The sequence below is a fragment of the Cebus imitator genome, unplaced genomic scaffold (genome assembly GCF_001604975.1).
Source record: "Cebus imitator isolate Cc_AM_T3 unplaced genomic scaffold, Cebus_imitator-1.0 Scaffold550, whole genome shotgun sequence".
NCBI classification, from domain to species: domain Eukaryota; kingdom Metazoa; phylum Chordata; class Mammalia; order Primates; family Cebidae; genus Cebus; species Cebus imitator.
In genome coordinates, this window is record NW_016107865.1 from 178901 (window position 1) to 202149 (window position 23249).

General features: G+C 46.3%; 1 protein-coding gene across 10 annotated transcripts in view; it reads right to left on the reverse strand.

The window, feature by feature from the left end:
- Positions 1-23249, reverse strand: part of ATXN7L1 (ataxin 7 like 1) — a 273039-nt gene that overhangs the window by 173721 nt on the left and 76069 nt on the right. For all 10 annotated transcript variants that reach the window (XM_017515426.2, XM_017515424.2, XM_017515420.2 and 7 more), the window contains one exon: positions 11328-11432. In XM_017515426.2, coding sequence (XP_017370915.1) covers positions 11328-11432 — 105 coding nt within the window. The remainder of the gene's footprint in view (positions 1-11327; positions 11433-23249) is intronic.

Genomic DNA, 23249 nt, shown 5'->3' on the forward strand with positions numbered 1-23249 from the left:
GTCTACTGTCAATTGGCTATTGTCGGAGTCAACAGCCCTCAGGTGGCTAACCCAGCGACTGCTTCTCTTTTCATGTCTTACTCAACCTCTTGGCATCTGACATGATCTATGAAACGCTTTCTTCTCTTGGCTTCCATGTTGTCATTCTCTGCTGCTTTTCCTGCCAAGTCACTGGCCATTCTCCTTCAACCTAACTCTAAATAAATGTTGACTCTTCCCTTTCCAATCTAATGCAATCCAATCTGTCGGCAAGTTCTGTCAGTTACATTTCCAAAAGGTCTCGAGCGTCTCCTTTTCTCTCCATCTCCACGGCTACCACTATGATCTGTTACCGCTAGCTATGCCTTAGCCCTTCCTGGGTCTCCTAGGGCTCCACTGCAGCCAGAGGGAGATTCTGAAAACAGAAACCAGGTTATGTCTTTCCCTCGTTCAATACCTTCCAGTGTCTTAGCACCACACCCAGAATAAAACCCAACCTTGAGACTCTGTTCTCCACGACTCTGCCCTTCTGGTCCTTGTCTGCTCCTCTGATGCCCTCAAACATGCCTTGTTTGTTTTTGGTCCTCTGTGCTCTCTGCTGGGACACTCTTGTGACAGTTCTTCATATGGCTTGATCATATATTTGTTTGTTATTTAACCTGCCAGAACATATGCCTCAAGAAAACCAGGCCCTTATCTGTCTTGCTCACCACTGTATCTGCAGCATTAGAATAGTGCCTGGCATATAGCAGGTGTTCAATAAATACTTTTCAAATAAATGAATGAACTGAAACCATGTGACTCTGGAGAATGTAATATGAGACACTGAGCCTTCAAGAAGTAGCCTTTGATGAGGTTGTAAGTAGAAGATTGTTTCAATTAAAAATGAATTCTGGCTGGGTGTGGTGGCTCATACCTGCAGTCCCAGAACTTTGGGAGGCTGAGGTGGGAGGATGGCTTGAGTCCAGGAGCTTGAGACCAGCCTGGGCAACATGGCAAAACCCCCATCTGTACAAAAAAATACATATAAAAAAAATAGCCAGACATGGTGGCATATGCCTGTGGTCCCAGCTACTTGGGAGACTAAGATGGGAGGATCACCTGAGCCTGGGAGCTTGAGGTTGCAGTGAGGAGTGATCGTGCCAATGCACTCCAGCTTGGGTGACAAGCAAGACTCTGTCTAAAAAAGAAAAGATTTAAATAATCCTAAAGTTATGAAGATCCTATTAGTTTATTTCTAAATTTAAGCTGAATGTTATATCTGCTGTGTGCTTATCTGCAACATTTCTACTCAGTTCACAGAAACATGCAAAAAAGAGAATTTAATTGAACATGGAGGAAATTATCTACTCTTTGTGAATGTCATGGATCTGCTCATTTGTCAGGATAAACAGGAAATACAGGTAGAACTTTTAGGAGAACATATGTGGTACCCACTCCACCTCTTCTACAAGCTTTCTTCTTCTTGCTTTCATGTATTTAAAGGTCTATTTCAAACGCTGTGGTTAAGACTCTAAACACATTCCCTATTACCAACTTATTCCTCCCTCTTCCTTCCCTCAAAATTGTGTTCAAGTTTTTGCCTATACCACTAAGCAGACAAGATTAGTGGTGTGGATTAAATGATGAGAAAGGGCAATGAAGCTCACCTGCTCCAAGCACCTGTTGCTTACTTTTCAGCATCCGACAGGGGATGGAGATGACTTTTCTGCATCAAAGTTTAGTTATGGTATCGCAGTGAGTTTGAGACACAAAACATACAACCAATGTAGTGGCTAAGGCACTCTGGAGTCAGACGTTGAAATTCTGGTTCTGCCACTTACACCAGCCTGATCTTGAACAAATTTCTTAAGTCCTCCAGGTCTCCCTTTCCTTGAGTGTGACATAAAGATAATACAACCAGATGTCACCTGAAGGTGATGAGACGATTAACACGTTAAAATGTTTAGCACATAGTAAGTGCTCAGTAAGTGTTTTAGCTTTATAGTTCTTATTTTTATCCTGCATTAGAGGAGTGAACAGTGGGACCAGGTCAACCTGCTATGTTCTGGACCCAGCATTAACTTTAATTTGGGCAACAGCAAATTCAAAATATAAAAACTTGAAGTGAAGCAAAACATAGTCCTACTTAGCCGCAGATTCTCTTGGTTGTAATGCTTGATTTACAGGATAATCCTTCATTAATCAGTCATTCTGTCATTTCTTTCCTTTGAGACTTTCTTAGGGTCTATCATAAGGATTTCCTTAGGATCTACAGTATAACTGCACCTTACTAGGGATGGTGGGAAAATGAAATAAGAAAAAAACAATAGCAGACATTGTTTCTGATCATTAGGAACTCAAAAGATTATATCAATACCAGGAGTTCATTCTGGATCTGGGAAAGATTGATCAAATTAAAAGTTTAAAAAATCCTACTAATGAAATAAAGTTTGCACAGATTCACGTGCTCTTGCCAAGTCTTATTAATTAAGGCTATCAGACTTGACAAAGAATATGTTCAGAGAGAATAATTTCCTTTAATTATTTTATACTTCTCTGATGTAAAAAAAATCTAGTCTGATAAAAGACAACTAACAATAACAATAACAATAATTTAATGTCAGCAAACAAATCTAACTTAATTGACAAAAAACCCAAGCCTGGTGCTATGGCAATCAACACCTTTAGAAAGGAATTCTTGGTGGGATAATTAGCAGGTGATGATGCCCCTGACACCCTGGGAAGCCCAGGGGGTGCTGACATCGGGAGGGATTAATCCTCTCTAGGGCACAGGAGCACACACGGTTTGTCTCTTCCTCAACCAGGGGTCACCTGGAGATAGACAAAATAAAAAGAACAATTGCTGGAAACCTTGGATCCTCATTAATTAGGCTCCCACGTGTAGCACTGCTGAGACACGCTGTTCTCGGTATCCAACCAGCATCAGCATCTGGATGTACACAGAAGGATGGGGTGCTAGCCAGGACACGCCATGCCTCGCTCCAGGGGTGAGTTTCCGTCACTCATTTATTTTTCTGCTCAGCCTCTCTGCTTTAGCTCACAGTTCATTAAATTCTACTGCATCACCATCAACATGAAAAACAGCTACTTGAAGGGCATTCAAAAATATAATCAGAAAAGGGAATAAAAAGCCCTCTCTGAGAAGGAGGGAAAAAAATCGAATCCTCTCTTGTCTACTGAAAGACATCCAGGTTCTTTGGTTCAAAACCCTTTTTTTTTAAAGTAGCAGGGACCTCCAAGGATTATCTCTGTCTGATGGGCGGGGTGTGGAGCCGTATGGCTTTCTGCTGAGAGGACTAGTGCCAAGTGTGGCTGACAAATTCTGTGGGATCTCTGTACATGGAGGTGTTATTTCTTTTGCCTTTTTTAAAAAAAAAAATTATTTTGAGGTGGAAAGGACTGTGACTTTATGGACTGCTGTAAGATAGCTTGTTTTACACTTTGCACATACGTGTGATGGGAAATAATCCCGATGGCCAGCTCTGTGTAAGCCGAAGGAGTCAACTTTCTACATATGGATGTGATTCCACGGAAGCCAATCCGGGCATAAACACACATTTTACTTTGATAAAAAACTTAAATACAGAAAAGCATGAAATACAGTTTAACAAACGGTGGCATGTTATATTTTACCACAGTAGTTCCCAACGGGGGGTGATTTTTGCCCCCTAGGGTATATTGGCAAAGCTCCAAGATGGTTTTGGTTGTCAAGATTAGGGGTGGGGTGGGGACTGCTATTGCTATCCAGTAGGTAGAGGTCAGAGAAGCTGCTGAACATCCTATAGCAAGACACAGAACAGGCCCCAAAACAAATTATTCAGCCCTAAATGACCACAGTGCTCCTGCTGAGAAACCCTGCTTTACTGTACGTAGTAATGTCAATATATTAGAAGGACCAAATAATAATAATAAATAATAATACCGCCATACCTTTTTCATTTAGGCAAATCAGGCAACTCTCCATAAATGTTCACCCCGATTACAAAATGACAACCTGGATCTACCTATTATTTTTTCTTTAATTACAATAACCCAAATTGACTGAAAATACACAATTACTAAAAAGTAATAAAAATGGTTTTTTCCAGTACAGGCACCTTGCATCTCCTTGTTTTGGTCTTACATACATGTCTGTGCACACACATAGAGCACCCCTGCCCTCTTCCCCGAGTCTCCCTGGACTGAGGTAAGGACCCATCACAGCTCTGGCAAGACAAAGAGTCACCGACATCTTCCTTTCCACAGTAATTGCAAGTGAAAACTCTGGACGAGATTTCGTCATAAATCTCTGCAGCTTCCCCTCAGTTAATAGTTGTGAAACATTTTTTTAAAACCAGCCTTTGTTCTACCACCGTGCTTTCTGTACGCAAGTTTGTTTAATCAACATGAAAATTTATGAGATAAACTATTATTCCCATTTTAATATGGAAACTAAAACACAGAGGCAAAGTAACCTGCCCAAGGTCACACGGGGAATAAGGTATAGAGCTGGAATTTAAAAAATTTTTATTTTTGAGTCAGAGTCTCACCCGATTGCCCAGGCTGAAGTGCACTGGCACGACCTCAGCTCACTGCAACCTCCACCTCCCAGGTTCAAGCCATCCTCTCACCTCAGCCTCTCAAGTAGCTGGAGCGCAACACCATGCCTGGTTAATTTTTTCTTGTACTTTTGGTAAAGACAGGGTTTCGCCATGTTGCCCAGGCTGGTGTTGAACTCCTGAGTTCATGGTGATCAGCCCACCTCGGCCTCCCAAAGTGCTGGGATTACAGGCATGAGCCACTGTGCCTGGCCTAGAGCAGGAATTTTAATCTAACTGATGAATCCTAGAGAGGTTACGCTCAACCATTAGGCTCTCATGTCATGCCAATGCAACATGCCACACATTGGGATGGACAGCTACGAAGGACAGAGATGCCTGCAGAGTGGAGCTCAGACTCCCAAGGTAAGGCTTCTTGTTTCTGTTCCCTGCTTTCTACAACTATTCCTAAATAACCTTATCCACTCACCTAAGGGACTTTAGAAACAAACTAATCTCTCGAAATCCTAGCTCTCCTGTGTAGAAGTTTAAAAAGTTTCTAAAAGGCTGGTGGTACAGACTTAGGAAGCAGACCCAAGGAAGCCAGCCCTAATGTGGTGGCACAGAACGTGGCTCCCAGGGCACTCCACTTCCATGCCAAGCAGAGGGCCTCGCCAGCAGTGGTTGCACCTGCTTTCTACATCTGGGATGCCAGCCTGGGACACAGGATCAGGAGCAGAAGGACTGTGGCCAGCCCTGGGAGGAGGGGGGCCCCACATTACCCCACAGGATGCTATGACACCGGCTGGATGGACCTCGGCAGGGAACCCAGAGAGATACTGGAGCTTCACAACATTTCCAAAAGAGCTGCCATAGAGGCCTAATGTAAACCAATATTTGCAAAGCGAAGCCCTCAGGACTCCTGGCAAATGTAATCATATTCAGGCGGGCATTTTTTGCCTCCAAGAGTGTGGGAAGTGAAAGATGAATCACAGGCGAAAGTCTGTAGGCTGACCTCGGTGTGCACGTCTTCTGAGACAGGGCAAGAAACGAAGGCAGGAAGCACTTGACTGAATCGGTTTTCCCATTTTTCATAAGAAACATTCAACTTAGTAAAAAATAGCCACAATTTATTGACAATCCTTTTTTTATTCCCTTACCATGTGCCAGAAAACTATACAACCCTTTTCTGTGTTCTTCACAGGAACTCTGCAAAGCAAGAACTGCCATCCTTATTTTATAGATGAGGAAAAGACGGCTCTGAAGGTCATACAGTTAGCTCAAGGTCAAACAGCTCATACATGTTAGGATTCTAACCTGGCTCTGTTTGACTCCAAAATTCATGACTTTTCCACTATGACATTCTATTTTTCACACCGCTACTGTGATGCTGTGATATAATAAGAAATATATACTTGGTCTTTATCCCCAGATCCTGGCACAGAGCTCCTAAAACCCTTGTAATTTCCTGAGTGACAAGGATGACAGGAATATCTTTCATTATATTTGGTCTTAGTCCTCAGTTTCCTGACACAAGAGCTTCTCCGACCCTTGGGATCTCTGGAGTGTCCTTTTATGCTAACGAGATGACTGGTGGCGGGGTACACAGGTAGTTTCAGGATGGGGGCTGGTTACCGGAAAGACCAACTGGAGATGAGCCCATCACTAACGGCCAATGATTTAATCAACTATGCATGGAACCTCCAAAAAACCCTATAGGATGGAGTCTGAAGGGATTCCAGATTGGTACACACGTCCACATGCTGAGAGGTGGTGTACCCCAACCTCACACAGGGACAGAAGCTCCTGCATTTAGAGCTCTTCCAGACCTCACCCTATCATCTCTGACTAGCAAACATTAGTAAAGTGTTTCCTTGAATTATGTGAGTTGTTATAGCCAATTGCTCCCAAGGAGGGGTTGTGGAAGCCCCTACTGTGTAGCCAATCCAGACACAAATGTGGGTAACCTGGAAACCTATTAATTGTGATTGGCATCTGAAGTGGGGGTGCAGTTCTGAGGGACTGAGCCTTTAACCTGTGGGGTCTGTGCTAACTCTGGGTAGTATTTTTTTGAGACAGGGTCTCACTCTGTCACCCAGGGTAGAGTGCAGTGGCGCCATCACAGCTCACTGCAACCTCTACCTCCTGGGCTCAAGTGATTGTCCTACCTCTGCATTCTGAGTAGCTGGGAAAACAGGCACATGCCAACACGCCTGGCTAATTTTTAAAATTTTTTGTAGAGATGGGGTTTCAACATGTTTCCCAGGCTGGTCTTGAACTCTTTTGGCTTTGGCCTCCCAAAATGTTGGGATTATAGGTGTAAGCCCCGGTGCCTGGCCCCAGCTCTGCGTAGTTATTGTCAGAACTGAATTAAATCGTCGGCCACTGAATTGGTGCCAGCAGAGAATCCCCTTGGTATAGAAAGCTCACAATTTGGTATCAGAGGTGTTGAGTAAGAAACAGTTTTCCTTTAACCACAAATTTCTGAAGTTCCCACAACTGACTGCCTAAACACACACACACACACACACGCACACACACACACACACACAGACATATACACACACTCTCACTTTTTTCAATTTAAGTTAAATGACTAGTATACTGAGATCTTGAACACTGCCATGCACCTAGGATGAGTTCACTTTCTGAACACCAAGTACTCGGAACTGAAAAGGTACATCCTTGATCAGGAAAGAATCCTAGAATCTGGATCAGGCCACAGATGATGGCATGGCAGGAGGGGAAGTGGCACAGAAGAACAGTTTTGTGGATGTTCAGCAGGAAGAGTCACATCCAACTAGGGGCAATGGGGAAAGACTCCATGGAGAGAAGGGAGGAAAAAATGAAACTTAAGCCTCATATCAGTCACATCATCCCAACAACCCTCCGCAGCAGGCAGAGTACCCATTTTACAGATGAAGAAAGGGAGGTGAAGAGGGATGAGGTGACTTGCCCACGGTCCCACAGTGAGTGGGGGAGTCATAAATTGCTTTGTCTCATTCTGAAGCCCATGTTCTCTCCTCTATATCCACAATCTTCAAATAATGTTCTGTGGAGCCCTGACGGGGGGGAAGGAAAGTCAGGACAAGGCTGCGCCCATGGGGCTTGGACCCCCACCCTAATTTCGACCCCAGCAGCTCTGCTTCCCATACATACTTATAGAATGGAGTTCTATAGAAGATTTCATTTGAAAAAAACTTCTGCAGTTAAACACAGGGCGATGGCCTGTGCCCAAAATCAAGCCAACACACACCTAGCTTCCAGGCCTTGAGCAAAACACTGACCTCCTAAGCCTTTGCTTCCTCAATTACCAAATGGGTGTAATATTAACACCTATGTGGCAGGGCTGTTGAAAGGATTACATGCTAAAACAGATGAAGGCTGTGTGGTCGCTCATACCTGTAATCCTAGCACTTTGGGAGGCTGAGGTTGGCGGATCACCTGAGGTCAGGAGTTTGAGACCAGCCTTGCCAACATGGGGAAACCCCGTCTTTACTAAAAATACAAAAATTAGCCAGGTGTGGTGGCAGGCACCTGCAGACCCAGCTACTTGGGAGGCGGAGGCAGGAGAATTGCTTGAACTGGGGAGGGGGAGGTTGCAGCGAGCTGAGATCACACCACTGTGCTCCAGCCTGGGTGACTGTCTCAAAAAACAACATCAACAACAACAAAAAGACATGGAAAGCACTTGGCACAGCATCTGGCACTCAGCGCACTGGCATTCTTATTAACTTGTAGAAAATAGCAAGGCCTGTCCCACAAGGAAAGAGCCAAAAAAAAAAAAAAAAAAAAAAAAAAAAAAAAAAAAAAAAAAAAAAAAAAAAAAAAAAAAAAAAAAAAAAAAAGAATATTGCTATGGACTGAATGTTTATGTCCCCTGCAAATTCCGATGTTGAAATCCTACCTGCAACGTGATGGTATTAGGAGGTGGGGCCTTTGGAGATAATTAGATCATGAGGGTGGAGCCCTCATGAAGGGGATTAGTGCCTATATAAAAGAGACCCCAGAGAATTGTCTTGTTCTCTTTCCACTGCGTGAGGACACAGTAAGACGCTGGCCGCCTGTGAGCTGGAAGAGAGTCACCCCCAGAATCTGATTGTGCTGGCGTCCTGGCCTCAGACTTCCGCCCTCCAGAACTGGGAGAAATCCATTGATAAGCCACCCAGTCTATCATACTGTTATAGCAGCCTGAACCGACTTAGACAATCACGAAGCTATCAAAGGACTTTTTAGGGACATTAAAAAGCACTCCCCACAAACACCTGTGATGGTTCTGACCTCTGCTTTGGGCTCTCTCCTGGTCTTGATAAACGTAAGTTTGCATTTGTATCAGGACACACACCTAGAGCTAAGGGAGGCTTGGTATCTCAGTTTGCAAGTTGTGGTCATGTCCCCATTGCTGCTTGTCAGCTGGTTCAGCAAGAAGCTTAACGGAGACTGGGCTTTGAGTGTTGAGGTCAGTAACCCCAAACCCCCAAACTAATTTACTGCATTGCTCAGAGCCCCAAAGAATAGGCTGTCCCCTAAGCTGACTCTTGGCTTTTATACCAAAAGCCCCAGGGTCGGGGGAGGCAGGTATATCAGCTCCACCAAGCCCCAGAGCCTTCTCCCTTGGCTATCTCGGACCTTTCCCCTAGGTCTCTTTCAGGATCCTTCCATCAAAGACTCCAGTGAATTAAGTTCCCAGTGAAAGTTGTTTTTTTTTTTTTTTTTTTTTTTTTTTNTTTTTTTTTTTGTCTTGAGACAGGGTCTTGCTGTGTTGCCCAGGATGGAGTACACTGGCACAAGCATAGCCCACAGCAACCTCAAGCTGCTGGGCTTAAGCAATTCTCCCCCTCTGCCTTTCCAGTAGCTGAGACTGACAGGTATGCCACCACACCTGGCAAAAATTTTTTTTTGTAGAGATGGAGGTCTCACTACATTACCCAGGCTGGTCTCAAACTCTTGGCCTCAAGTGATCCTCCTGCCTTGGCCTCCCAAAGTGCTGGGATTATAAGCATAAGCCACTGCACCCAGCCCCGGTGAAGGTTTTGATGGCTTACAGTAAAACGCAAACCCCTGTTTCATGCCTATAATAGCTGCCCATCCTTGTGAATGAGTGAATGAAAATCACATTCAGGATGATAGAGCCTCTGCATTCTCACAAGACACAGAAGCACTGGCCATGGAGCTTCTATGCCTGGTCACTGAACCACTGGCTGGGTGGGACTTTCTTGCCATGGCTCTGCTTTGGATTCTCCACCTGTCAGCTCAGCCGGTGGCACCGCCACCAAGCTCTGACAGTTTCTCTTTGGGGAGGTTTAACCTTTTCTCTCTTCCAGGCAGTGGAGAAGGTCATTTGCTACAGAGCACTGAGCAAGAAGGTTGACTTGTGCCGGGGACATGTCTTGCTCCTTTCCTGCTCACTCTGCCAGAACGAACGTGTCAGAGCTAGACGCACCCACAGAAGTCATCTCCCCATGGCGGGGACATGGAAACAAAAGCCCTGAGACATCAAGCAAGTAGCCTGAGGACATAGCGCTGGCTGCAGGGAGGGGCAGAACACTTGGCCTCTGACTAAAGCGCGTCGTACAGCACTTTCTAGGACGTTTTCTTTGCCTTGTGCTGGTTTGAAAGTCTTGGACTCACTCCCAGAGGTGCTCCTTAAGCCTGAATTCTATACATTATAAACACAAAATATGCCTACAGGATATACACAGATACGGATTATATATACGTAGATATGTATATATCATTTACATACATACACACGTGTTTGCAACTGATAATTAGTATATAGAGAGACTGTTAAAGAGCTTGGATAAGCCCAACTCCCTTTATTTTATTATAGAATAATGATAACTGAAGAGGTAGAGGAAAGTCAGAGATTCGGAGTGTGAGAAAGGGGAAAAGTGTGTAATTTGCAAAAGCATATTCAATATTATAATTGCTTTGACTTTTTTAAGGCACAATAAAATGTACTTTGAAATCTTAATGGTGAGGAGGGCATTCAGAATTTACGTTCATCCAAAGGGAATACGGCTTAAATAAAAAAGATTGGGAGATACTGGACTCAGCATATTATAGCTTTGGAAATTGTCTGATCCAATTTCGTGCTAAAGATAAGGAAACTTCCACCCAGAGAGGTTAAGTGACTTCTAGTCTAAGGCCAAATGGCTTTTTATTCATCCCGGAGGGGAGCAGCCACGTGGACTTTATCTGTTCTGTCCATGGCAGCTGCATGGTTTGTTGATGACCAGCGGAAGGAATTTATTACATCAAGGATGTTAAGACACAGACAGAAAGCACTTCCCCAGCACACCTCCATTTTTTTTAACAAGGGGGATTTTTGGGAAAGGCGAATTGGAACGTAAGGGTTTTACTGATGGCACCATGTCCTTGGAGCAGCACCCCAATGGCCCACACACTTGGCTGCGCTTAGCTCCAGCCCGTCTTTGTATAACTCTGGGGAGACTCTCTCCTGGCCCTCTTTCAGGGGGAGAAAAGGTCTGGCTGCAGGAGTGACTCCTTAAGCAGCTCTCCTCTCCCCCTGGTCACCTGCAGAGGCCATCGCCAAGTTGGGCAGATGGTTTCAGTCTAGTCCCATTGACTAAGACAAGTTGTAGGTTTTCTCTCATTTGTTCGGACAGGACCGCGCACTTCAGCAGAAGGACTACAGCTCCTGAAAGAGTTAGCTTGCCAGCAGAGGCAGCCACCCAGGAAGACTTTACCCACAGCCTCAGGCTAAGACAAGACACGGCAGACCCTGTCGGGGAGCCTGGGGGAAGGCAACTGTCCCCAGAGTGGCAGCTGTCGATGTGCCCGCCGGTGCAGGAGTCCACTTACCGCAGTGAGACTGGAAAACCTGTGGCTTGACGACCTGGTTACAAGCACTGCACACCACGAGATAGAAGTCGTCATGTGCTGGGTAATGGCCAAATAAGTGCATATCTGTGGGGGAAATGAAAACAGTGTTTTTTGAAACAGCAATTAAGTCTCAGAAGGTGTACGGTTTCCTCTCGGAATTTCTTCAAGGACAGTTTTTCAAGCACAACACTCGGCAAGGCAATAATCTTTACTAAAGGGAACTCGGTTTGTCAGAAGGCATCTCCCCACCTCTCAGAGAAGCAATTGGCTCAGAGAATCCCTCCTCATTTCTCCCCTGGAAATGGACTGCGGCTGCTGCTGATCAGTACGCGCTGTCGAGGGGCTCTGAGTCACGTGCTTTGGGATTCACCCTGTCCTGAGAGAACCCACATGTGAGCTGGGATTCACTGAGGCTCTATTTATCTCAGCAGTGGGCGGAACTCCCCCAAACCCATTCCTGCATAAGCAGGGGTCCCTCAGGGAAGTGAGAGTGTATCTGGTTGGGGACAGAAGGAGGACTCATTTGGCCTTGGCAGTGGCTGGGTTTCCCCATCACCCGAGGAACATGCCAAGGCTGAAGGAGTCCACTGAACAAGTGGCTAAACAAGTGGCTCATCTGCTGCCATCGTGACCCATTATTCATTTGGTAAGTATTTGCTGAGCATCTGCATGTGCCAGGCACTGTGCTAGGTGCTGGGGAAAACTGGGGAACAAGAATGGGTTCTCTGCTCTCCTTCTTAAGGTTGCAGAAGAGAGAAACATTAGGCAGACCACCAAGGTGTCATCGTTGCCTGCAGCTGTGTTAGGGGCTATGGCAGAGATGCACGGGGTCCCCTGGGAGTGTGCGGCAGGCGGCCCTAGAATGAGACAGTAGAGAATGCTTCCCTGAGGAGGGGGCAGGCCATCTGAGACTCTGGGATGAGTAGAGTTTAGAGAAGCAAAGGGCAGGGGAAGGCAGAAAGTTCGAAGCTGAAGCCAAGGAAGGAGGTTCTGTGCATAGAGGGAGGCTTGGGGCCTCTTGGCTGGAACAGAACAGGGGAAATGGAAGGGTGAAGTTGGCCAGGCCCAGAAGCCATGAAACCTTCCATGCCCAGGTGAGGATTCTGACTCTGACTTTAAGAATACTGGGAAGTAATAGGGCTTTTTAAGCAAAGAAGTGGCGTGATCAGGTGCGTCCTGTTAAAAGATCAGTTATGTGGCAGTATCTCCGAGATGATGAACACATAGGTGCACAGATGTTCACAGCAGCACTGCTCAGAACAGCCAAAAAGTGGAAACAACCTAAACAGCCACCAACTGATGAGTGGATAAACAAAAGACCACAGAACACTGTCCATCCACTGAAAGGAGTAAGTACTGATCCCAGCTACAATGTGGATGAACCTAGAAAATATTAGGCTAAATGAAAAGATGCAGACACAAATGTTGCATATGGAATGACCCGATTTAGATAAAATGTCCAGAGTTTCTTTTTGGGTCAATGAAAATGTTCTAAGATTATGGATAGTGAAGATGGTCACACCACTCTGAGAATAAAACCCACTGAACTGTATATTTTAAATGGTAAACTGTAGGGTATGTGAATTTTATCTCAGCTGGGTGGAGTAATCCCAGCTTGGGATTATTGTAGTAATCCCAATTTGGGAGGCAGGAGGATCACTTGAGCCCAGGAGTTCAAGACCAGCCTGGGAAACAAAGTGAGACCCCATCTCTACGAAAAATGTACAAAAAGCAGCCGGGTGAGGTGGCTTGTGCCAGTGGTCCCAGGTACTCGGAGGGCAGGAGAGTTACTTGAGCCCAGGAGATCAAGGCTGCAGCGAGCTACAATCATACCACTGCACTACAGCTTGGGCAACAGAGTGAGACCCTGTCCAAAAATAAAAATAAAAATAAAATTATCTGTCTGACAAGAAAAAGGCCAGTTACGAGAAACCCACAGTCACAGCTGTGCACCACTGGGTGGAGACGGGTTCTGGCGGACACCTCTGCCCTGCCTCCTCTTAGCTGACTGGCTTTGAGAGCGCAGCCATAAACACCGGCAGGGGTTATGGGGGAATTCAATCTCCTCTGGTTGAGAACCCCCACCAAACTTTGATTTGCTACATTCAACCTGTGACTTTAATGAAACCCCCCCAACATGATCGTTCCCCTAAGTGCGATCCTAGGCCAGAGGAGGGCAAGGTTCAAACCCAACAAATGCCTGGGAGGCCTCCAGGCTCTGTGCTCCCGGAGCAGCCCTGCTGCTTCAAGGGAAATGGAACCTGCAGTTTTATCACAGGCAAGGGGTGAGGCCCCTGCTCCCCCGGGGGGAAGCCTGTGACTGAAAGAGTGGACCTGGCCTGCCTGGGGGCAGGCAACTCAGTGGCCTCCCCAGGTTTTCAGGTGCCCTCAATTGGCCTCAGCAGTACCTAGGTTTCCCCATCACCCGAGGGACATGCCAAGGCTGAAGGAGTCTGCTGAACACGCGGTTAGGCAAGTGGCTCGTTTGCTGCTGTCATGACCCATTATTCCCTGGGTAAGTATTTACTGAGCCCCCTGAATAGGTGGGACCACAGGCACAAGCCACCTCACTCGGCTGCTTTTTGTACATTTTTCGTAGATGGGGTCTCACTTTGTTTCCAAGGCTGGTCTTGAACTCCTGGGCTCAAGTGATCCTCCTGGCTCCCAAGTGCTGGGATGACACAACCCAGCTGAGATATAATTCACATACCCTACAGTTCACCATTCAAAGTATACAGGTGCGTGCCTCACAGAGGGTGGCCAGGACACAGGCCCAACTGTATTTTAAAGGGTGTGGCCTATCATTCCCCTCATCTCTCGCCACTGCCACTTCCAAGACTGGCACACACTGTGTGCTGGGAGATGCTGGAGGGGAGCGTTATTAGTCAGGGCCTGGTAGGCGGGGGGTCTGTGGGAAGAGAGGCTGAGACGAGCCCAATACTGGGTCCAAGCAACACCCTGTGGGCAGGCAGGACCCTCATACAGAGCCTCAGAGCCATGGAGACCACTCTTCTTGGGCCTTAACTGTTGACACAACTCTTGTTTTGTTTTTAATTTATAGGTTGTTTATTTTTGTAACACATGTTCATTTTCTTAAATAAAACAAAAGGGATCCAAGTTCTCTGAAAACACATTTGGAAAAATATAGAAAATACAGAAGAAATTAAAGAAAAATACCATTACCAGCAAACTTGACTAACACTCTGTCTCATTTCGACTTAAAGTCACATTTTATATCCAGGAACAGGTAAAACCGGGAGCTGGTGAGGGCTACAACTTACTTATTTATTCAATAAGCATTTATTTGGCTGCCTGACATCCTTTCTGCAACAAGTCAAGCTATGAAGGAATAAAAGGTGATCATTAAAAATAATTAAAAACAAACAAACCAACCCAACCAAGCATTAACAAAAATTTCTTGAACGTCTACTCTTGTGCCAGAAACTGCCAAGTGCTGGGAGGTTGAGACTCAACACTGGAGCGTGTGGGGAATTTGTTCCTGCACCTTTCTCTTACATGCTGGGTGACCTGTGGGGGCCTGTCAGGCTGCCAGATGCCCCATTCTTCCGTATTCCTCCAGAGACCTGCAGAGCCCATCCCGTCTCCCCTACCCCCACCCCTACACATGTCTGTTACATCAGTGAGTGGAAGGTAAAGGTTCAGCTCCTTAGGCAGTGTGGCCACCTGGGAATGTGTTCCCCTCCAGGCCTCTCACTCACTGAGGCTTTTCCTAGTTTCCCTCCAGGGCAGCGTCAGCCTCAACCTCACATGTGTCTGCTCTGAGCATGTCTCCCGTGGAAAGTGAGAGGACTGCGAGTCTGCTTGATTACTCCTCAGTGAGTCAACCTTAGGATCTCCTCTACAGGCTGCCCAGGTCCTGAAGGCCGTGCTGATGGGGAGAAATACAGGCAGCTGGCTCCCAGGAGGCCCACCACTTCACATGGCTAGGCGTTCACAGGCAGTGTGCTGTTTCATTAGAGCAATGTGGGCTGGGGGACAAAGCAGCGAGGGAGAGCAGGGGGCGAGGAGAACTAAGGCCAGGCATAATGATAGGGGCTCTGCTAACTAATTCTCTTTTGCTCTCTCTCTCTCTTAATTTGCCCCCAAGCAAAACATTCAGTGGGCTGGTGCCAGCTTGTGAGAGCCAATCACGCATGTCCCTTCTCAATTTCATGTTCAGTGTCGTCATGGCGGTAGCTTGAAATCAGCCATGGTGGAAGTATTTACACCAAGGAAATGGGCAAAGACTACAAATTAGGCTTTTTGTTAAATATTTACTGGTGCACCACTGGAAAAACATGGGTAAAAAAGTGAATAGTGAAACCACCTGTAATGCTACCACCTGGTGATATGCACTGTTGACATGTTAATATATCTCTCTCCAGATTTGTGATGTGACAACGTTATCTTAGTTCATCTTCATAATGAACCTTTGAAGTTGTCAACATCGCCACTTTCCATGCAAAGGAATGACAGTAAAGTCATTTGCTTGCAATCCCATAGCAATGATTTGTAAAAAATAGGATGAGATTCCCGGATACTCTGACTCTAAAGCCACTTCTCCTTTCTCAGCAAAATGCTGCTTACATAGAACAACATCCCATTTCACAGATGAGAAAACCAGTTTAGAAGGGTTTCCTGGGTGACTAACAGGCTGTCCTGAGGCTCTGAAGGGGCTATTGGCCTGGGCACTGGCCTGGGGTCAGAAGGAAAGGTTGGGAGCATGGGGCTCATTGCTTAGCCTTTCCTAGGCTGAGTGTCCTCATCTCTGAAAGGAGCTAACAGTCTCTGTCTCATCTCATGGGGTTGCTGTGATGGCTCCTAAACACTGCTTGGCCTTGTACCTTTTTCCAGGAGGGACTCAGGAAAGAGTGTGGAGAAAGCTTTCATTATTACCTCTTTTACTTTAAAAAAATCACTAGTTCCCTTGGAGCACAGCAGACCTAGGAAGGTTGATCCTTCTGACTGCAGAAATTCATGTGTGTGTATGTGCACATGTGTACACATGTGGACAGAGGAAGGCTGAGAGCTCCTGGGAGACTTCTCTAGTCTGTGGCTGAGTGCCCAATGAAGATGGGACTCTCTCCAGTTCCAAACACAATGTGCAACCATTTCCCAAAGAGACAAAGCCAAACCTGTCTGCTTTGCCTGTTTTTTCCCCCCACAAATGGATCCACTTTGGATTAGATAGCGGGCTAGCACTGCCACCTCAATATCACAGAGTGATCTGGTCAGCCTCTGGCCTGATCACAGGCAGGGGGGCGTCAACTCCACTAACTCAATTTTTCAGATGAGAAAACAGACGCACATTTGCTTTTGGGTCAGTATTTTTAGTTTTGACCCCAACCTACTACAGACATGTATTCACCCATCCATCTATCCATCTTTCCATCTACCCACCCACCCCATCCATCCATCCCTCCATCCATCTGTCCATCATCTATCATTGAAACATGTAGACTACACTCTGATATTTTCTGTTCTGTTCTATTCTTTTTGTCTTACTCTATTCTATTTCATTTAAAAATGCTCATTCAGGCCGGGCGCGGTGGCTCACGCCTGTAATCCTAGCACTTTGGGAGGCCGAGGTGGGTGGATCACGAGGTCAAGAGATCGAGACCATCCTGGTCAATATGGTGAAACCCAGTCTCTACTAAAAATACAAAAAATTAGCTGGGCATGGTGGTGCGTGCCTGTAATCCCAGCTACTCAGGAGGCTGAGGCAGGAGAATTGCCTGAACCCAGGAGGCCGAGGTTGCGGTGAGCCGAGATTGCGCCATTGCACTCCAGCCTGGGCAACAAGAGTGAAATTCCGTCTCAAAACAAACAAACAAACAAACAAACAAAAAATGCTCATTCAGCTCCCTAAATTAGTTTCAGGATCCTTTACTGGGTTACAACTCAAAGTTTGAAAAACATTCTTTAAGGCAATGCAGTTAGAGGCTGAGCAGAGTCTGAGAGTTAAATTGCGATTTAAAGTGGTCGGAGCTGGTACTTAGTGGTCATCCAAGAGCCTGAAGCCAGTAACGGAATCATCAGTGCCAATTATATGCTGCAGCCAGCTAGTACCAGCTCATAGGCGCCATGTGCAATTCTCCCCAACTCTGCGTTCAGTGATGCCATGTTGGTGGCTTGAACCAGCCAAGGTGGGAGTATTTACATGATGGAAATCAGCACCCACTACGAACAGGACTTCTTCCCTCAGAGAGGTGGTTGTTAAAACATTTCCCAGCACTTCACTGACTAGTGCCCCTTCCAGCATCACTCTGTCCTGGCTCGATTTCTCCAGCTATAAAATGGAGAAAGTTATACTCATCATCTACCATACTGGGATGCAGACTGGTTTTTATGAACAGAAATGGAAATCATTATATTGATTTAAAATTATCATTACAGCACCAATTATTAACCTAAGAACTTATGCCCAACACAGCCAGGTAAACAAGTTGATCACTTCCTGTGTCAAATGAGCACACAGAGGCTATAAACCACCATGGGTGGGGTGGGGGATGTGAAATTAGGTTACCGGAGTTCTTTCCAATGTCTATCAACTTAATACTTATTCATTAAAGGTTATTCAGGAGATTACTCACAGGTCAGGCTTGTAGCATTAAACCTGCGCCGATTATAAATTTATCACACTCTTCTCATCTCAGTGCCTCTGTTCTGAGCAAGCAGCCCCCCACTCCCCTTACTGAACTTCTGGTACAGTTTCCATTCATGGCAGAGTCCATCCCATTCACGTTATCAACTTAGTCTGGCACTCCTCCTGCTTCCCAATGGCACTGAGGTTTTCCCAGGTCTCTGTCCGTGCTCACAGCCTTCCTCCCCTTAAAATCTGCCTCCCACGCCCCCAGATGGCAGAGGAGGGAGGGATAAGAGCTCAGGTGTGATATAAGGAGACACAAAGTTTGGGACAACAGAATGGTTCCTACGAAAGTAAAGTAATAACTGACTTCCCAGTGTAGTTGGTAAACTGCTTCTGAAGTCAACACTGAAAAGGAAACTGGCAGCATGGGAGCAGCATTTTATTCAAGATAAACAGCCTTTTAGGGAGAACACTTCCGACAAGCAAAGTCATGTGTTTATAAACTTTATATCCAATATTCACTTTTGAAAATGGTTACAGTTAAGGAAAAGGCAGGGTGACATCTCCAATTCTCTATTTATACAGGACTTGTTTCTAAGACAGGAAGACAGCTGGTTTTGTGGATTCAGGATCAAGCTAGATGCTGTGCGCCTTTGAATTTGCCCCTGGATACCCTCCAAGGCTCGAGACTTTGACATTATGAAGCAAGAGCTGGTGAGAGCTCAAATGATGAAAACCTTAAGAGAGACTAAGTAAGGCTTGATTCCTTCCTTTTGCAAGCAGGAATTCCAGGTGAAGCACCAGGTGTACAGAGAAGCTGCAAGAAGCAGACGCGGCTTTGAAGGCAGTCGGACAGCCGACTGGCAAACAGTGATATCTGCGCTCGCCACAGAGAATCCCGCAGCGGGAAAAAAGAAGACAGCAGATCAGACGACCTTACATTCCAGTTTCTTGGAAAAAATAACAAAGCTCCTGAAAATGGCCTTAGATTTCAGGGTTGTGAAACCACCTTAGTCGCCAAGGGAATTACAAAATCATCAAGATGGCATATGCTATAATGCTATAGCTGTTAACATAATTTTATATAATTTAAAAATTATGCTTTTCATTTTAACTTACTCTAAAAGGTATTGTAATGAAAAAAAATTGGGGTTGTATTTGTGTTAAATACACCAAGCCCTTTCCAGGAAGTAGATGGGAGCTCTGCCTAAAAAGTAAGTCTCTGCTCACTGGGAGGTAACTGGACCCACAGATCTTGGTAGGATCTATGGATGTGACAAACCTATGACAATGGCCGGAGGACCAGGTGCCACTGAACTTCCTTGGAAAACTATCAAAAAGCTGTGCTGGTGGCTGGCAGTGGTTTTAATTGGTGGGCTTCCACTTACATGAACTCAGACGCACCAAACTGCTGAGAAGAACAGCAACCGTGGTTCAAGGATACGTGATTCACTCCAAGCATATTCAAATCAGGACACAGAATGGCTGGTCCAAGAGTCTTCCTTTCCCTTAATAATCTTTATGCAATCATTATACTGTATTTATTACTTTTTCTTTTTGCTAGCAGAGTTTTCAGTTGCATTTTAATCACTTACACTGCATGGAAAGCTTAAGACAATATACAAAAATATTTCTCCTCTGCTATGACAGGATGACTTTATTTGTTCCCCAACTCTCAAATCTCCTTGAATGCATTGAAAAAAACAAGCTGGGGTCTGAAAATGACCTCAGGCCTGACATCTCCCACTTTCCCAGCAGAATGTTGAGCTCCCCTCTAGGAAAATGTGATCACTTTCTGTTTCTCAGATCTCTGGAAACCAAGGTCTCAACTGTGAGAGATTCAAAATCAGTGAAATTTGCAAAAGGAAAATGAAAGAAGGGAACTAGAAAAGCAAGCAGCAGTGGTAAACGCTTCAACATCAAGGGGAGTAGCGGGCGGGTGTGCGCAGGCGGCAGGAGCAAAGCTTTATTTCTTTTGCAAACCAATGGCTAAAATGGCTCCTGGCCTCTTCTTGCCAGGGCTAGGCTGAAAGGCATCCCCTCCCCTGGCTGGAGCCCAGAGCTGGGCCTGGTAGCAGGTACGGGCTGAGAAACACGATGGGCAGGTGGAAGCGTCTTGAGAAACACAAGGGGCAGGTGGAAGCAGGCTGCATGAACAGGATGTCCTTCCCGACCCTGACCCCAACCACCCAACAAAACACGACCACATGAGACAGTCTCAGCCATACTTCCTCAGGAGAAGGACCTTTAAAGACCAGCATTCGGGCGCAATGACTCACACCTATAATTCCAGCACTTTGGAAGGCCAAGGTGGAAGGATCACCTGAGGTCAGGAGTTTGAGACCAGCCTGGCCAACAAGGTGAAACCTTGTCTCTACTAAAAACACAAAAAAATTAGCTGGGCGTGGTGGCAGGCACCTGTACTCCCAACTGCTCAGGAGGCTGAGGCAAGATCATCGCTTGAACCTGGGAGTCAAAGGTTACAGTGAGCTGAGGCTGCGCACTGTATTCCAGCCTGGGTGACAAAGTGGGACTCCATTGAAAAAAAAAAAAAAAACAAAAAACTGGCATTCAAGGTGTATCGAGGCCAAGGGGCTGTGCTGGGTCTCCAGAATGCTCCCTTAGACCTCAGGTCTCGCCCAGAGCTTAGAACAAAAACTATGAGAGATGGGCCTTAAAAATGCAATGCCTGTAGGCCAGGGCACGGTGGCTCACACATGTAATCCCAGCACTTTTGGAGGCCAAGGTAGGCAGATTACGAGGTCAGGAAATCGAGACCATCCTGATTAACACAGTGAAATCCCATCGCTACTAAAAACTCAAAAAATTAGCTGGGCGTGGTGGTGGGTGCCTGTAATCCCAGCTACTCGGGAGCCTGAGGCAGGAGAATCTCTTGAACCCAGGAGTCGGAGGCGGCAGTGAGCAGAGATCGTGCCACTGCACTCCTGCCTGAGTGACAGAGCAAGAATCCATCTCAAAAAAACAAAAAAACAATGCAGTGCCTGTTTGTTGGGCCCTAGAGCCCTAGAAGCCCAAGTTCAACTCTGGCATTTCACATTACAGTCCTTTCTAAGCTTGTGTTTCCACATGGGAATGAGATGACTTATTTGTGAAGGGGCTGGCACACAGAAGGGATGCAATAAATAGAACATGTTATTATCCATGGCGCCTTCTCATCTCTCCCACTCACCTGGCCCCTCCCCAGGGAAGTCTCCCTTTCTCTTCCTGGTGCCCTCCCTTAGCAAAGCAATGGCAGCTTTCCTAAGGCTGTCACGAAGTGGCTGGTTTATGTCTCTGACTTTCACCAGACCGGAATCTTCTGGAAGACAGGAATTGTGACTTATCGCCCTTCCTGTCTCCACAGCCAAACAGTCTAGCACGTGGTAGCTGCTTAATCAATGGTAATATGTTAACTAGGCTGAGGTTCCCAAGAAGTTGATTTATTTTCCATGCTCGTTCATTTTCTCTTCCCTTGAAAGGGGAAGCAGTAAATGATAATAAATTGCCCTAATATCCATGCTGCTATCTAAGATTACGAGGTCAATAATTGTCTCTATTTATTCACTCTTTGAGCCCCTTGGAAGATAAGTACTAAGGGGAGCTAAGGCATGCTGCAGGTGAGCCGTCAGTGGGGAAGCGGTTTATTCCCATGCCCACCATACCAAGCGCATGAAGGCTGCTCTTTCCCCACACCCCATGGCAAACACAGCTACTCTGCATCCCCAAACTCAACAACGCCCTCTTCAGAGCCAGAGTTTGGGATGGGTGTGGGTGTTTTTTGGATGCTCTCTCTAGGCCCATTTTCTACTTCCTGACTTTGGGCTGCCCTTGACATTGAGACCATGTGTGATCCTGGGCCTGGAAGATCTAGGCTTCTCCCACCCCTTCCTGTCCCAGCTCTGCACGTCTGACACTGGGCCAGCATGCAGGAGGGTAACTGAAGGCACACTGCGGCAATCTGGGCCCAACGTGGCAGAGATCTCACTCGTTGGCTGAACAGGGATGACCTTGGTAGCCAAGAGGATAACTGTGCAAAGGGCTTCCCATGGCCTATGCCTGCTTTAGGCTCATGGATATCTTCATCTTCCCCACCCTAACACAGCTCCGTTCACAGTAGGTGCTAAATAGAAGTCTCACTTGAAGATCTCCTCATCGGCAACTGAATTCAGCCTCCTCTCTGACACTTAAGTAGGCTTTGGAATCAAAAAAAGGCTACCTGCAGGTACACTGAAGAACCTGATATCCACCATACTGCTTCCTGAGACCCACATGCTGAGAGTCTTTTCTTCTATTTGGATGAAAAAAGATAGGAATCCTGTACACAGAAATGGGGAGAATGATCAGTTGCCTGTGGGGGCCAAAACCCTGGATTGAGGGCTCTCGCAGCTCTGCTAAGACTAGAACAAGGATGACAAAAGCAGTTCTCACTAGTCTTCTGTTACTGTTTAGAGATTTAATTTAGAAATGGACTCAAAGGCCTCAGGAGGGGCCAGGCAGCAGCATCTATCTAGCACAGAGAGAGATGCACCACCTGTCCCAACACAGCATCCTGAGAGACTTCTCGGATGACACGTGGCAGGGCTACACTGGAAGCAGAGTCTATAAAGAAGCCCTCCTGCGGTCCCTCACACATGCAGGAAGTGTGACATTTGTAAAGGGCACAAGTAGAGGCCTTTGCCAGTGAGACTGCATCACAGCAGGCCTCAGCCATCAAGCTATTACTACAAATGTCATGCAGAACATGTGATGGAGACCACGAGAAAATGTTCACTCCAGAAAATTCCCCCATCATGTTACACACACCAACCCTTGCTCAGTAGTGAGGGATGTTACATCAGCACTCTGCTTGCAGACTCAGGGATGAAGGAGAGACGCACTGCTCGGAATCCATGAGACCAGAGTCCAGGAATAACAGGCGATCCCAAGGCCAATGGTCTCCATGGGTCCTACTGGCCACGGTGGGCTCCTATTCAGAGGTTCCAGGGCGACAGACCTTGATCCTGTGGCACTTGTTAGCCTCTCCATGAGGAAAGCAGAAGTTGGCTCTGGCTGTGATTGATCTCTAACTGGCAAAGAAATTGCAACATTTTTTTTCCTATGGAAGGCCTTTAGTCAAAGCTATAGGAGCCCCACAAGCCCCCTCAAGATTACAATGATCGCTCAAACAATGCTGCCAGAGCTCAGAGGTAAATGTGCCATTTGGCTTCACTGAGGTCAGTGTCCACTTGGCAGAGCCAGAAAACAGTGGAAAGGAAGTGTGTAAGGTCCCTGGGAATCAGTGTTCAAAGCACTCCAGCCACCGGGACAGCCAG